The 16063-nt window shown below is 38.9% G+C and overlaps 1 protein-coding gene across 1 annotated transcript; it reads right to left on the reverse strand.

Moving 5' to 3' along the window:
• Window positions 1-1397: 1397 nt before the first annotated feature.
• Window positions 1398-14479, reverse strand: pgm1 (phosphoglucomutase 1). Its single transcript, XM_026928315.3, has 11 exons — window positions 14156-14479; window positions 12176-12338; window positions 10173-10316; window positions 9954-10079; window positions 7556-7746; window positions 5990-6144; window positions 5708-5823; window positions 4325-4460; window positions 3429-3612; window positions 2626-2760; window positions 1398-1766 (listed from the first exon to the last, which is right to left on the reverse strand). Exons 1-11 carry the CDS (start codon window positions 14453-14455, stop codon window positions 1677-1679), a joined length of 1740 nt encoding a protein of 579 aa, XP_026784116.3. The 5' UTR covers window positions 14456-14479; the 3' UTR covers window positions 1398-1676.
• Between the last annotated feature and the right edge of the window lie 1584 nt (window positions 14480-16063).

Raw genomic sequence — 16063 nt, forward strand, 5'->3', positions numbered from 1 at the left:
ACTATTGTTTTTGTATTTGTATTGTATTGTTTTGTACATAAGTCAATATTGCACATAGAGATATACTTCATATGCACAAGTCAACATTGCACACGCACACATACAGATGTACATAGTCTATATTTCTGTATACATAATATATATTTCTACTTCTGTAACATAGTCTACACTTTATTATGTCTGTTTTTATTTTTATTTCTATATGGTTTCTGTTATCTTGGCATTCAATGTGGACAGCAAAGGAAGAATTTCATTGTTCAGGGAAACTTGGTTTCCTCACTGTGCACATGACAATAAACGCTTTGAAACTTTGAATCTTGAATCTTGAATCTTGAATCTTGAATGGATGTCCACCTGAGGAGCTTCTGCACAAGGTGGAGTGAGATGTCCAACCTCATCCTGACTGATCTGACTGTCACAAAGATGTCTGAGAGAACCAACACATGGCAAAAAACTTGGGGCCAGATGGACTCCCCCAGTTCCAGCTGGTTGATGTGGTCTGAACTCACACTAGGGCTACACTTTCCCTGTGCCCCTGTGCACACGTTGCTCTCCAGCCATTAAAAGAGGCGTCCATGGTGACTATCAGCCTCTGTTCAAGAGGGAACAAGATTCTTGGGTGAGGCCCAGAGCCCTAAAACTTTGGGGGCTGGTGGCAGAATTACAGTTTGTATCCCTCTGACATTGTCATCAAGACCCCCTGATATGATGTATGATGTTGTTTAGAGAAAAAATACAAGTCAAATGGTGTCATAAGCCCAGAGATTATTCTTATATTGCTATAGTGATAAATGTAATATTCTCATTAAAATTACATAATTCATATTTAGATAACACTCTTTTCTATAAGAGACAGAACAATACCCAGTTAATGTTTTGTTTTAATATATATTAGATTCTTTTAAGCCTCTCATCATCGTCTTTGCCTGGCAGTGGTTTAAAAAGAAGTATCAGAGTTTATCTGGTAAGTATATTATGGTTAAATGAGTGTTTAATGTTTGGCCAATTCTGAAAGTTTCCCCAGGTGATTTGTGGTGTGGAAAGCAGAATATGTTTTATTATGCTGGCTGCATCTCATTCCAACACTATAACCACATCCTTGTGTGATGTGAGAGGTGATTAGTATAACAGTAACTCAGATTTCCAGTCAGGATTCTTTTGACATCATATAAATATATAATAATGTGCTGTTGTGTGTCAAATATGAAAAAAAACTTTTAAAACATCCTTAAGAAAAAAGTGAAAAAATGTTAGAAGTTAGTATATATTTGTGTTTGTTGGTTCTTTGTTTTGAAAATATAAAATACAAGTTCAAAAGGACTGACACTGTCCTTTCCCCTTCAGTGAATTGTTTTTTTCTGTTTTTTTAAGAAAAAAAGAAAAAGGCAAAATGGATAGCAGAGTTTAATAGGAACTTTCATCTCTTGTTACACATGTACACACTACAAGTGCATAATACTGTGATGTAACGTTTTTTTCACATAATCACAGTGAATAAAGACTTTTTATTGTACCTGCACAACACTTGTGGAAATGTGAAACATGTTTAGGACACACATGGGGACAGTGTTATTGGCCGGGGCATATGGGTAAATGGACATGGGGCAAGGTATTGCTGGCTGGCGTGAACTGAGGTGTGAGCTAGACCTAGGAGGTGAGCTAGGCATATAACGTGATTATGTGATCACGGTAGGGCCGGTACGGCCGGTCTTCTCTTGGAGCTTTGAGATCCTCAGAGCAATGTCCACCAATGGCGCGAGCATGACCTAATGAAGACAAATAACACGTCGTAAGTAAGTAAAACATTATTTTAAAATGTGCTGAACAAACTACAGAAATCTAAAACAGGTCCTAATTTATTCTCCTCATCTCACAATGAAGTGATTTTTATGGTTTTATCACATCCTTGCTCCTTTCTTTTGCCTGTTTAACTGCCCTCTACATTCATTCTTAGATTGCAAGTTAAGCTCTGGTATTAAATGAGAAACTGAGGCTGCTGCAGGAACTACAAAATAAAGCATGGCCCAGTTTTGCAGTCTCCATTTACACTGATTACTTTTGATGCTGATTGTTTAAGACAGGTTAATTGTCCTCTGATCAGCCTGATCAGATATAATTCTACTCAAACGAAGAGTGCAGAGCCTCACCTGCTGTGTGTGCTATTAGGATTGTGCCATAGTCATCAACATCATCATCCAGCTGTCTCTAAGCAGTCACTTATGTTTCAAGCACTCATCAATGTTTCAAATTTGTACAATCAATTTGTCCTAGTTGATAAGAGAATGAACTAATTCCTAAGGAATGCTTCTTGGATTTACAGATATGATTATAATGAGATTTTACAGGGCTGAGATTTGGCAAAAATGTTTTTGTTGTAGTAGGTAGCTCGGCCTTATACATTTTAACATTACTCCTATAGGCGTCCCAACATTGAAACATGGCAAAATACATGGCCGCTCATTAAAAATGTCTGTTCAAGTCACAATCAGGAATGACTGTAACTGGTGTAAATGCTTTTTAGCCTTAATATCACACCCAATGAAATGTACAGTGGGTATGATCTGTTAAACTCATCTCTAGGACAGTCTTTGGCCTTTAAAAGCATAGCTCCACTCCAGTGTCTACCTGTGGGTCCTGATAGATCTTCTGAGGATCCTTCTCATAGCTGTCTATGTAAAGTCTGATGGTTGCACCAGCGCTGCCTGTCCCACTGAGACGGAAAATGATTCGTGAACCGTCGGTAAAGATGATCCTCAGTCCCTGGAAGGCAGGAAACAAAGGTCACGGTGGTTTTGGGAAATATAAAAATTCTGATTCCTTTCACTAATTTATTTTTAATGAAATGGCAGTCTTGGTTATCTCATGCTGTCAAGCAATTGAAAAAAAAGGGTTGACTGTTAAATCAAGCCTACGCAATGACTGTGCAGAATGCATAATGTGAAACATTTAAACACATCAGTAGCTAAGACAGGGAGGCATGGTGGCAGAGCAGGTAGCATTGCCAATTCACCCTGTCTCTGGTTTGATCCTGATCTCTGTATGGAGCTTCACATGTTCTCCCCATGTCCATATGGGTTTCCTCTGGGTTCTTCAGTTTCCTCCCACCTCCCAAAAACATGCCAGTAGGTAGATTGGCCAGTTATATACATACTATACATATTAAACTGCCCTACATGAGACTGGCATCTCACTCAGGGTGTATTCCCACCTTGTGCCCAGTGTTCCCAGAATAGGCTCCTGGAAAGAACATGCGAAACTCCACACAGACAGTAGCCCGAGGTCAGGATTGAACTGGGACCCTGGAGCTGAGAGATGGCAATGCTACATTCTGAAACAAACTACATGGGACTTTCTGAGAGTGTGTTCTTGTTTGGTTATTACATGTTGACTGGTTTAGAATGGTCTTCTGGCCCGTCTCTTCAGCTTACCTGTCCCTTTGAGACACTGCCATCCACGGGGTCAGTATATTCAAAGTTATCAGCTTTCTCCACCTCATATGTTTTATCCCCTGAGGAGAACTTCTGCCCAACAAAGGCTTTATCAAACATGGTCTCCTGCAGGTCGGCAATCATCTTATTAGCAGCATCCGAGTCGACCTCCTCATAATCATATCTACAACAGAGTCAGCAGGAAAATCACCAAGAGCCACCTTAATTTATTTAAATAAGCATGAGTATTACAAAGGCTTCTGTTTACATTCTACATACAAGCTGGACTGGTTATCACATGGATTAGACTTCTTTATATATCCTCTTTGGTCTCAATACACAAAATGAGACAAACTCTGTCTAGTTTAATAGCTTAATAAGGAGAAGACCCAGAACACAAAATTTTAATTGCACGTGGACATAATGCTTTTTCTATGTGATTTTTAACACATCCCAAGAGCAGAATTTTCACGGCCTATTTATCAACTCCAACACCAGAGGGCATCAATAATGTAGAGACAAATTATAAAGCTATGGAAATAAATTCCTAAACACACACACACACAGATATTAATTAATTCATCTTCATTCATCTCCATTTGTGCAATACAAATTTAGGTATATATATTTATAAAATAGGTATATATTTATTTTATTTTCTTCTTTCTTTCTTTCTTTCTTTTTGAGAGCAATTGTAACATGGCAAAGCAATTTCCCCCTGGGATTAATAAAGTTCTTTAAATCTTGAATCTTGAATCTTTAACCATTTTATCTTGATGAAGGTTTGCACTGGATCCATCCTGAAGACACAATGCAGGAACATACCTACCATTTCTGGGTTTCACTCATCATAAACTTTACCAGTAATAACAAAAATATGGTCATGGCTCAGTCACCTTGTGAAGAAGTTCCTACCAAACTTCTGCCAGTGTTCTTTCAAGATGTCCTCCACACTCTGCTTACGGCTGGCCACAATAGACAGCCAAGCGAGCACAGCCCAGAGGCCATCTTTCTCCCGGATATGATCAGACCCTAACAGACAAAAGACCTGCATAGTCAGAGTGAGTCCAACAGGTGACACAAAACTCACGTTAGCATTAACAGTAACAACTAACAACTGAACGGTAAAGTCCAGCACCGGGATCATCAAACGCTGGTGAGCAGGCCGTATCCCACACTGCAAAAAATAATACCTTAGCAAGTGACAATATCTTGAATACAGTCAAATTTATTAAGTATTTCCTATTACAAGGTTACAATAAACCAAACATAAGATTATTAAACCTATTTGTAGACATTTTTAGTCATTTCAGGCTTTACATTTTCTTGTTCTGTTGGCAGATAATTTTGTTAATTTTAGTTCATTTCTAGAAAGACACAAAATGATCTGCAAATAGAACAAGAACCTGTAAACCCATAAATGAAATAGGTTTAAAAATCTTATATTTGGTTAATTGTAATCTTATAATAGTAAACACTAGATAAATCTGACTATGTTCAAGATATTTTCACTTGCTAAGATGTCATTTTATGCAGTGCATCTTTTTACATTAACATCTGTAAAATAAATAAATTAAAAAAAAATTACTGAATACTGTCCTACTAACAAGAAATACTGAAATAAATACTCTTGGGCTCATGTGGGTGGTACTGATGGGAAATCCGGCTCTTTTAAGCAATCATTTGGCTCAGATCACCAATAAGAGCTGACTCCTATGACTCCAAAATGAGTCATTGCCTTTTTTGCTCTAAAACGAACAAAGTCTGCAATATTTTGACCAGTCATTGTGTTCTTTGCCTAACAATTGCTAAATAAGATTCGACTTCAGTGTATAACATATCAAGCATGGCTTTTTAAAAATAAACAGTACTTGCAAAAGTAGTTTTAATGTCAATTACCTTTGAATGTTTCTCTTGAAAGTCAGCGTAATGTAACATTCTTCAACTGAATGTTGATAACATTTTTTACCAAATACGTTATTATTTTCAAACACTGCAATTAGCAATGTTAACGTGTGTGTGCTGCGAAGGATTGCGTGATTGGGTGCGAGTGTTCATGAATCAAGAGTATGAATGAGTGAGTGTCTGAGGTGTTGACATGTTTAGGTTGGGAGATGTAGAGCAGCCTCTGGCCCAAACATTTTTCACTCTGCTAGAATTCAGCTCCATGTCAAAACTAATTGATGAGCCCTGATTTAGTGTAGTCAAATTGCACTTGAATTATTACACTCATAATCTATATACCAGACGTAACATATGGATTTGTGGATTCCACTCACCAGTGCCAAAGCTCTCTTCCCCACACAGAGAGAGTTTGCCAGCATCCATCAGGTTCCCAAAGAACTTCCAGCCTGTGGGAGTTTCATACAGCTCCATCTTCAAAGCTTTGGCCACACTGTCAAACACAACCAATCAATATGCAGGTACTATACTAAATGCATGCAAATATCACTCCAGAGATGTGCCCTAAGATTTATTATGAGAAGAATGACTGTAATGTCTCGATTGTAATACACTTAGCTATAAAATGGCTCCAGTAAAATAAAGCAGGCTGGTCTTACTTGTCTAGGGCACCACTGGTGGGCATGCTGCGTGCCAGACCTTTAACGCCAGTTTTCTGGAAGTATGGGATGCAGGTGATGTTGGCACCAATCACTGCTACAGAGTCAGAAGGATTTACGAAGAATCCATGCTTACCAAGAATCATGTTACGATCCTAAAGCAAAGGGCAGAACGTAAGGGTGTGATACTGAGTCATCATAAGATACAGATAAATAATACGTCAGGCTATACTACTGTATATTGGGAAGTCTGGTAATTTAGAGATGATGTTTATTTAATACATTGTGACTCATTATATATGGATGAATGAACTAATTCTATAATCCTTACTAGAAATTACTATATGTTTTTTCATAGTAAAACAACTGTAAGTTTCATAAAAAGAGATTTTAGACCTATTTAAGCAACCAGTAAATTCATACAGTCACAGCAAAACTTTATAGTAACAAGTAGCCAGTGAGTTTTTTATTAGCGGTTGTCTTCACTGACTCCATAACCAGATCTGGTGGAAAGGCATTTTATCAGATTAGGTAAGATTAGGTATCTATTTATTTTTCCTGCTTAAATTAAACCGTTATGAGAGATTTCCTTCCCCTCCCTATTAATAGAACCAGACTTGTTTTGCAGACGTTCCACAACATTAAACATAACTATAAATAGATAAATGTATAATGTGTCGTTCTTTAATGAATAAAACAAGCTCATTTTGGCAATCTGTTGTGGTGTACGGGGAATAAAACACTTCAGGGTGTGCTTTTATAGGATAATAATTAACTTAGGGGTGGTGACAGTAAATATGTTTCATGTTGTGCCACATCACACCACCCCATTGTTGATTATTTCCCTGTAACAACACACCCTATTGCATTTTATTTCTTTTCCTATCATTTGATAAAATTAAAACTAAGGTTAAAAATATGTAAATTTTTACATATGTAAATATGTAAACAAATGGTAGATGAGTGTAAGAATGCTATCTGCTATGAGATTTTCAGTCAAGACTTTCATAATATGGTGTTCATGCCTCCAGTACAGTTCCAGAAACTAGCAGACGCTATGTCAAGGCACTTTGTTCTGGGTGCTTGTGGTGGCTCAACACCTTACTAAGACACTTGTCTAAACTGGTTTTCCCTTTAATTGGACACCCATCTGTGTGTATATACAGTAAAGATGCAAAATATTATTTACTGATAATACTGATCACAATATGGCGGATATGTCGGCAGCCTGCAATATTTAAAGAAGAACCTCAGTTTACCTGAATCTTTATAACCTTTTATATGAGCCAACAGGATTGTTACAAATTTGCAAACAGGAAAATCTTAACAAGTTTTACTGTGAGGCCTCACTGACCATCTCAGATAATCCAGTTAAAAGTTTCCTCAAATTAAGACTTGCCAGTCTTTTACTGTGACACATAACAAGGTCAGTTTGTATATTGCAAGGTTTATCACAGTATTCTGCATCAATATAATTTCAATATGCTGTTATTGTCAACACTGTGTATCCCTAATATAGAAATAACAACATCCGATTAATGGGAATTGAAAAGTATGAACACGTACACCATCACCATCAAAAGCTGCTCCAAAGTCATATTCGCCTCCCTTCATCGTTTTGACCAGGTCAGCAGCATAGGTCAGGTTAGGGTCTGGGTGGTGACCCCCAAAGTCCTCAGAGGGCACACAGTTCACAGCGGAGTTGGCAGGAGAGCCCAACTCCTCACACACAATCTTCTTCACATAGGGGCCCACCACTGTCAGAATGAATGAATGAATGAAAAACCTTCTCATAAGCCACCATACTTCACCAGAAAGGCCATTCTTAAATTATGTCTGAAAAATAATTATCATATATCATAATTGATTACAATACTAAGGCATATAGATACATCTCTTGTAAATGACAGCTATAATTTAGCTTGTGAAAGCAAAGCTGTGTAAACCTATCATGAAAGTTAAAGTCTCAATTCCTTTTTTATGTACATATTTTTTAATAAAAGAAAAAAGCTTTCATAGAGCTATATTCCATTCAATTGTACTACAGTGAAGCTCTATTTTATTACATTTGACTGGAATGAAGCTCTTTTCTATTCAACTGCACTGCAGTGAAGCTCCATTCTAAGCTATTATACTGTAACAAAACTATTCTACGTTTTACTGTAATAAATCTCTATTCTATCCAGTTGTATTTTAAAAAAGCTCTATTTTATTCAGTTGCACTTCAGTAAAGCTCCATTCTATTCAGTTTTACTGTAATGAGGCTCAATTCTATTTACTCTTCTCCAAAAATATTGGAACAGCAAGGCCTAACTGCTACTACTGAATTCCTTTGTATTTGCTAAACATTTGGGTTTGAGATCAAAAGATAAATATGAGAGCTTTCACTTCCTGATATTTACATCTAGATGTGTTAAACAACTTAAAAATATTGGAACATGACTGACAGGTGTCTCTTGTTGCCCAGATGTGCCCTGTTAGATGGATTGCTTTTAACAGCTCTGAATATCTACTCTTGGTTTGAGCCCTGGGTTTCACCTGTGAAGACTGCATTTGTTGTTAAAAATTATAAACTAACATAAAGACCACAGTGTTATCTATGGGAGAAAAGCAAGCTTTCGAAGCTGAGAAAAGAGGAAAAATCAGAGCCTCTGCCAAAGCATTAGGCATGGCCAATATAACAATGTGGAATGTCCTGAAAAATAATGAAACCACTGGTGTACTAACAACCAGACATCAAACAGATTGGCCAAGGAAAACAACAGAAACATTGATTACAGAAACATTGTGAGAGCTGTTAAGAAAACCCCAAAAAAAGTTAGTTACATCACCAACAACCTCCACAGGGCAGGGGTGAAGGCATCACAATCCACCATTCGAAGAAGACTTCGAGAGCAGAAATTTAGAGGCCATACCACAAGGTGCAAACCTTTCATCAGCAGTAAGACTCAATAGGCCAGACTGGAATTCACAAAGAAATACAGAGACGAGCCACAAAAGTTCTGAAACCAAGATTAACCGTAACCAAAGTGATGGAAAGGCCAACGAGTGGACACCGAAAGGATCTGCTCATGATCCAAAACATACAAGCTCAACGGTCAAGCACGGTGGAGGTAGTGTCATAGCTTGTGTTTGCATGGCTGCTTCTGGATCAGGCTCACTAATCTTTACTGATAATTTAACTCATGATGGTACCAGCAGTGAATTCAGACATCTCCAGAAACATTCTGTCTGCCAATTCACAGAGAAATGCATCCCATCTAATTGGGAGGAATTTCATCATGCAGCAAGACGATGACCCAGAACACACTGCCAACACAACCAAGGACTTCACCAGGGGAAAAAAGTGGAAGGTTTTAGACTGGCAAAGTCACCAGACTTTAACCCAATTGAGCATGCATTTCAGCTCCTGAAGCGGAGACTGAAGGGAAAAAACCCTAAAACCCCTAAAACAACAGCTGAAAGAAGCTGTGGTACACACCTCTCACAAAAGAAGTATGTTTTGTTTAATGACATCAGTGGATTACTGGTCTGATGGAGATATTACAAGAGATATGCAACCAAATATTAAGTGTTATTTACATTAATACTATCTGTTCCAATATTTTTGCTCAAATGAAAATTTGGTGGTCTGCCACCAAGGTGCCATGTTCTAATTGTTTAATACATCTAGATGCAACTATTGTGAAATGACAGCAGAATTCTGATATGATATCTCATATTCATCTTTTGATCTCAAACCCAAATCTCTTCAGTGTATAGCAAATAAATAAATAAAGAATTGACCTTGCTGTTCCAATACTTTCGGAGAGGACTATTCTATGCAGTTATACTCTAAAGATTCTATATTCTATGCAACTGTACTGAAATAAAGCTCTATTCTTTTCTATACTTTTCTATTTTACTGTAAGAACATCTACGTCTATTCTACTCTACACAGTTTTTCTTAAATCTGAGTCCTCACCTCCATGCATTGCATCTAACCGGACGTTGATGTGATTAGGTCCAGAGAGTAAGTTCTTCAATGCAGCAAAGTCAAAGATGTCCCTGAGCATCTCTGCGTATGACTCCACTGAGTCCACAATCTCCACTACAGCAGATCAAAGATAAAAATGTCATAAAAAAACCTGTTGCAATAAACATAAAACAAACCAGTGGAATGTACCTGGATTTGAGACTTCACCTGTGAATGACTTGAAAGTTTCCACTTCAAATGTCTGTTTGCCAATAGCAGACAAATCCACCTTGATCTCTGGGCAGATGTGGTACTCTTGGAGGCTTTTGCTGATCTCAAAGATTTTATTAGTAATGCCCTCTGGTGCAGGTCCTGGATGGACAAATTTTGCTGGTTAGAATGTGTAATAAAATCTGTTTTTTGGAGATATCATGAGCATTGCAATATCTTTTTAGAACATTTTTATGTTTTTATAACATTACAAACTGATTAGCAGCTTATTTCATGATTAAAATTTCATATGGAATCTTACTAAGATAAAATGTGATCTGGCCATCAGTAGAACCGTTTTTACTAGGTAGATTATTTAGTATGCATGTCTCATGCAAAGCCGTCATATAACCTGCTACAACACGCGGTTATCTCATGGATAAACAGTTAGAAAGAAAATACGGAAGCTAGCCAGACTTCGGGACAGAACACCACATCTCATAGCGGAAACCTTGGCAACCTTACTTTTTGTCAAGGGCGCAAATATAATGTGCTACATTAGAAACTTTGTTAGAAGAGGAAAATAATCATGAGTTTGTTTCTTAGTTTGCATTATAGTACTTAACTAGCTAACTAGTTCACCATACGTTATTACATCATGTTAGCTACCACTTTTTAGTAAAGCCAATTAGGTTTCTTGGCAGCCAAAACATGGGACTGGGCAGCATACTGAAGCTTTTACTTGCCTGGTAATAATACTAATGGATATATGATTTGGCCAGCCTGACATAACTGACCATGGTCCAACATAGAAGTAGTGGAGACAGCAAAAGCAGGACTCAAATATACAGAATGCAATGCACCTACACTCAACAGGCACTTTAACAGGAACACCTGTACACCTGTAAAATCATGCAGATACAGATCAAGCTTCAGTTACTGTTCACATCAAACATCAGAATGGGGAAAAAGTGTGATCTCTGTGACTTTAACTGTGGCATGCTTGTTGGTGCCAGAAGGGCTGGTTTGAGTATTTCAGAAACTGATGATCTCCTGGGATTTTCACACAACAGTCTCTAGAGATTACATAGTATGGTGCGGAAAAAAGAAAAAACACTGAGTGACTGAGTTCTGTGGATGGAAACAACTCGTTGATAAGAGAGGTTAGAGGAAAATGGCCAGATTGGTTTGACCTGCCAGGAAGGATACAGTAACTCAAATAATCACTCTTTACAAACATGGTGAGCAGAAAAGCATCTCAGAATGCACAAAAAATTGACCCTTGAAGTGAGTGGGCTACAACAGCAGAAGACCACATTGGGTTCCACTCCTGTCAGCCAAGATCAGGAATCTGAGACTATCATGGGCACAGACTCATCGAAACTGGACGGATGAAGATCAGAAAAAAAAAAAAAAAAAAATCACCTGGTCTTTTTCTAATCTTCAACCGTCCAGTTTCAGTGAGTCTGTGCCCACAGAACTGTTGCTCACTAAATGTTTTTTGTTTTTCACACCATTCTGTGTAAGCTCTAGAGACTGTTGTGTGTGAAATTCCCAGGAGATCAGCAGATTCTGAAATCCTCAAACCAGCCCATCTGGCACCACCAACTTTTTCCCCAATCTGAGGTTTGATGTGAAAATTATCTGAAGCTCTTGACCTGTAGCTCCATGTTTTTATGTGCAGCTGCCACATGATTGGCTGATTAGATAACTGCATGAGCAGGTCATTGGTCTGCATATTTGATTTGGCACTGTTTTTACGCCGGATGCCCTTCCCGATGCAACCCTCCCCGATTTTATCCGGGCTTGATACCGGCACTGCGAGCGCACTGTTGCATTTATCCCCAGTGGCTGGGGTTGGTTCCCTAACCAGGAATTGAAACCGGGCCGCAGTGATGAGAGCGCTGTGGCCTACCCACTAGTCTTCCAGGGACCCCATACTAGAAATTATACCATGCTATAAGACATAGTGGCATTTTAAATTACAAGGTGTGAACATCCTACATCCAAGCCTCTTGTACCTCCATTGGAGATGTTATACTTGATGCCAAAGTCCCCAGTGGGACCACCAGGGTTGTGGCTGGCTGTTAAAATGATTCCTCCGACGGCTTTTAATTTGCGGATTACACAGGACACTGCAGGCGTAGACATGATCCCATTCTGCCCGATAACCAGTCGGCCAATCTGGAACAGGAAGAGTGACAGAAATCAAGAATGAAGTTCACACATAATCCTGAACTTTTTATTAATGTGATCTAAGCACAAAACATTGACACTATCTACTGTTCCAGCAACAAATATAAATAAAAAACTGTCACCGAATTAGAGGATACACAATATTATATTACTTATTACAGAATTTCTATTTTTTGTATTTCTATTTTTTTCAGGACCTGATGGATATGGAGTCAGTGTACTGAAAGAGGCTAATAACAAAACAGACAAATATTGAGTTAAAGATTCATATGTTTCAAATGAGAAACCTGTGGATCCTGAAGTTAAAAAGAAAAATCAACCCCGAATTACTTGCATATTAATCTTTCACTGGGGCAGTGGTGGCTCAACAGTTAAGACTCTGGGTTACTGATCAGAAAGTTGGGGGTTCAAGCCCCAGCACTGCCAAGCTGCTACCCTTGGGTGCTTGAGCAAGGCCCTTAACCCTCTCTGCTCCAGGGGTGCTGTATCATGGCTGACCCTGTGCTCCTTCCTAACGAGCTGGGATATGCAAAGAAAACAATTTCACCATGCTGTAATATATATGTGACAAATAACGGCTTCTTTTTCAGTGGTGTTTAGTTTATAGGAAAATTCTGAGTGGACATTTTTATTTATTTTTTTTGTTATATCAGCATGTTAAATCAGCATGATGGTCTTCACTTTGGTTTGGTTTCCTACATTACCAACAATGCTGTTAAACTATCTGCTGATATGCTCTTGTGGCACCAGCAGAAATTAGTCTTTGCTTCGTCTCTACCTAAAGACAGTGATGCAGCAGAGCTTTAATCCTTTAGTCTGTCCAGCTCTCAAGTCCTTATGTGCACACTGTGCTAAAACAGATAAGGATCCATGAAGACCATGTTTCCCAGATTTCCCTCAGGGATCAATTAAGGACATCTATATACAAAAATACAGCCTCAGCCAACAAATTAGCACCAGAATCACTAAGCACATCACAAATATTTCAATATAAACATATAGTATTTAATGTGTTTCAAAGTGATATTTTCCTTAACACTTTAATGAACCCTGTTAAAACCCTGGAATTAAATACATCAGTGACTGGGGATAGCTGGAACATGTATGACGTTCAAGGACACTTTTGTATGTGGATTGCAACGTGACAACAGTCACGCCTCCTTTGCGCATGCGCAGCAGCAACACACACACCAACTGCGGAAGCGCGAGCTCCATTCTGGTTCAATCCTGAATGGCCCTCTATTCCACATATATCGCACTACCTCATATTTATTATTTATTACCCTTTGTAGTGTGCAAGCGTAGGGACTGGGGAGGCATTTGGAAAGCTATGCATTGTTGCAAATACACTTCCTTAACTGCAGCAGTGTGTGTAATGTTGTAGCTGACCGAGCTGCTGAGAGAAACATGAGAGAGCCGCTTTTCATGTAGCCAAGCCTTGAAATGTCAAAGGTGTCTCTTTGCCTTGGAGACATCTCCGTAAAGATCACAGAGGTCATTCAGTACAACCTAGGCTATAGCTCTCTGAAAGCATCCCATGTTATCAGCAGTCATAATAATACAGAAGTTTGGAGAGTATGACAGCGTGCACGAGCCGCAGAATTTGCGAAAGTGGTGGGAAATGTGTTCACTTGAAGTGTGTGAAGTAACACTTACTTCTGCGGAAGAGACACTCTTCCACAGAGATGGAGCTAGCACTGAGTGTTAAATGCATGCATACACACATACATGAATGCATGCAAAAAATAAATAATGCATGTCAAGATGCAATGCAAAAAAAGTCAGATTGACAGAAAGCTACTAACCCCATTGGCCGCAGCAATCTGGACAATCAGCTGAATGGCATCTTTCATGAAAAATCGACCGTCTCCTCCCACCACCAGAGTGCCCTCCAGTCTCTGAGAGGGCTCGATGGCAGAAATAATGCTCTGGATGAAGTTCTCGGCATAATGCGGGTTTTGCTGGAACACGGTCACCCTCTTCCTCAAGCCGCTGGTTCCGGGCTTTTGGTCGCTGTACGCGTTGGTCTTGACAACACTGATTTTCACCATTTTGCCCCACAAGTTTGCCAGTGTGATCCGGGTGCCAATCGGGATGTAGCGCATGTAACCCTCCCCACGTACACTCACGTACACACACTCGCTCGTTTAGTTTGCTCTGTCCCGCCCCACAGCAATATTTAAAGGAGAAGTAGACCTCCAGCCCTGCTTCCACATGATACACTGGTGTTAATTCATGTGCAAATGGTGGATAAGTGGGGCTAAATTGGACTTGTCGTTTGGAATCAGAATTGATACATAATGCACTATATGGCCAAAAGTCAGTGGACACCTGATCATCACACCCATACGTGGTTCTTCCACAAACTACTGTAACAAAGTTGGAAGCACACAATTGTATAGAATGTCTTAGTATACTGTAACATTAAGATTTCCCTTCACTAGAACTAAGAGGCCCAAAGATGTTCCAGCATGACAATGCTCCTGTGCACAAAGCAAGGTCCACAGTTGTGGTGGAAGAATTACATTTAGGTAATTTAGCAGACAGCCTTATCCAGAGTGACTTACAGTTATCTCATTTATACATCTGAACAGTTAAGCGCCTTGCTCAAGAGCCCAACAGTGGCAGCTTGGCAGTGCTGGGGTTTGAACTCATGACCTTCCATTCAGTAATCCAACTTAACCACTGAGCTAAGACTGAATTCATGTCTTCTGCACAGAGCCCTGACCTCAACCACACTGAACACCTTTAGGATGAACTGGAACACCGACTGTACCTCAGGGCTCCTCACCTAACATCAGTGCCTGATCTCACTAATGCTCTTGTGGCTGAATGAGCACAAATCCCCACAGCCACGCTCCAAAATCTAGTGGAAAGCCTTCCCAGAAGAGTGAAGGTTATTATAACAGTAAAGGAGAATTAAATCTGGAATGGGATGTCCATAAAGTACATACAAGTGTGATGGTCAGGTGTGCACAAACTTCTGGCTATATAGTGTCTCATTCACAATTACAATCAAAATCACAGTTACAATCAAAAGTATGAGCAAAATTATGAGCTAAATTGGGATTTTGGAGCTGACACAGCTCCACTTCTTTCATGGGTGATGGTACTGTAGGAACATTGGTTACTCTATGGTATCATGGAAATGTGATTAAAACAAGATTTTGATGTTTTTGTTTCTGTCCTAATAGCTATGTATATTTGAATGGACAGACCATAAATCATCAGTTTTGGCATCTCTATTACATCATCATTATTATTAACACCATTATGCTATACTACGATTTATATTTTCATCTAATTAGGGTAAAATGGTCAATAAAATTAGCCCCAAATCAGCTCAAAACCATAGGTCAAATGATCTTACTGCTATTAAATTCAGTCAGCAGTAACTATCCTTGCCAAACACAATCTAATATTTAAAGTAAGATGACATAGTTTAAGAAAGCAGTTAAAATATGGTTTCTCTGGGAATTTGGTCACACTGAATTGGCAACCTCCTGGCGTGCCATTGATACCAGAGTTTTCCTCTGAGCAAATAATTTATGTTGCAACATCAATTCTCATACCACTACCAATTAAAGTCATAGTCTGAGGTCACAAAAAAGTTTAATAATCAGCTGATGAGGTAACTCATATGTGTTCACTCCATTTCTGGAAACCCACTGTGCTTGTAAAGCCTCTCCTCAGTCATCATGTGTGATGAGATT

This window comes from Pangasianodon hypophthalmus, chromosome 2 (genome assembly GCF_027358585.1).
Source record: "Pangasianodon hypophthalmus isolate fPanHyp1 chromosome 2, fPanHyp1.pri, whole genome shotgun sequence".
In the NCBI taxonomy this organism is placed as follows: Eukaryota; Metazoa; Chordata; class Actinopteri; order Siluriformes; family Pangasiidae; genus Pangasianodon; species Pangasianodon hypophthalmus.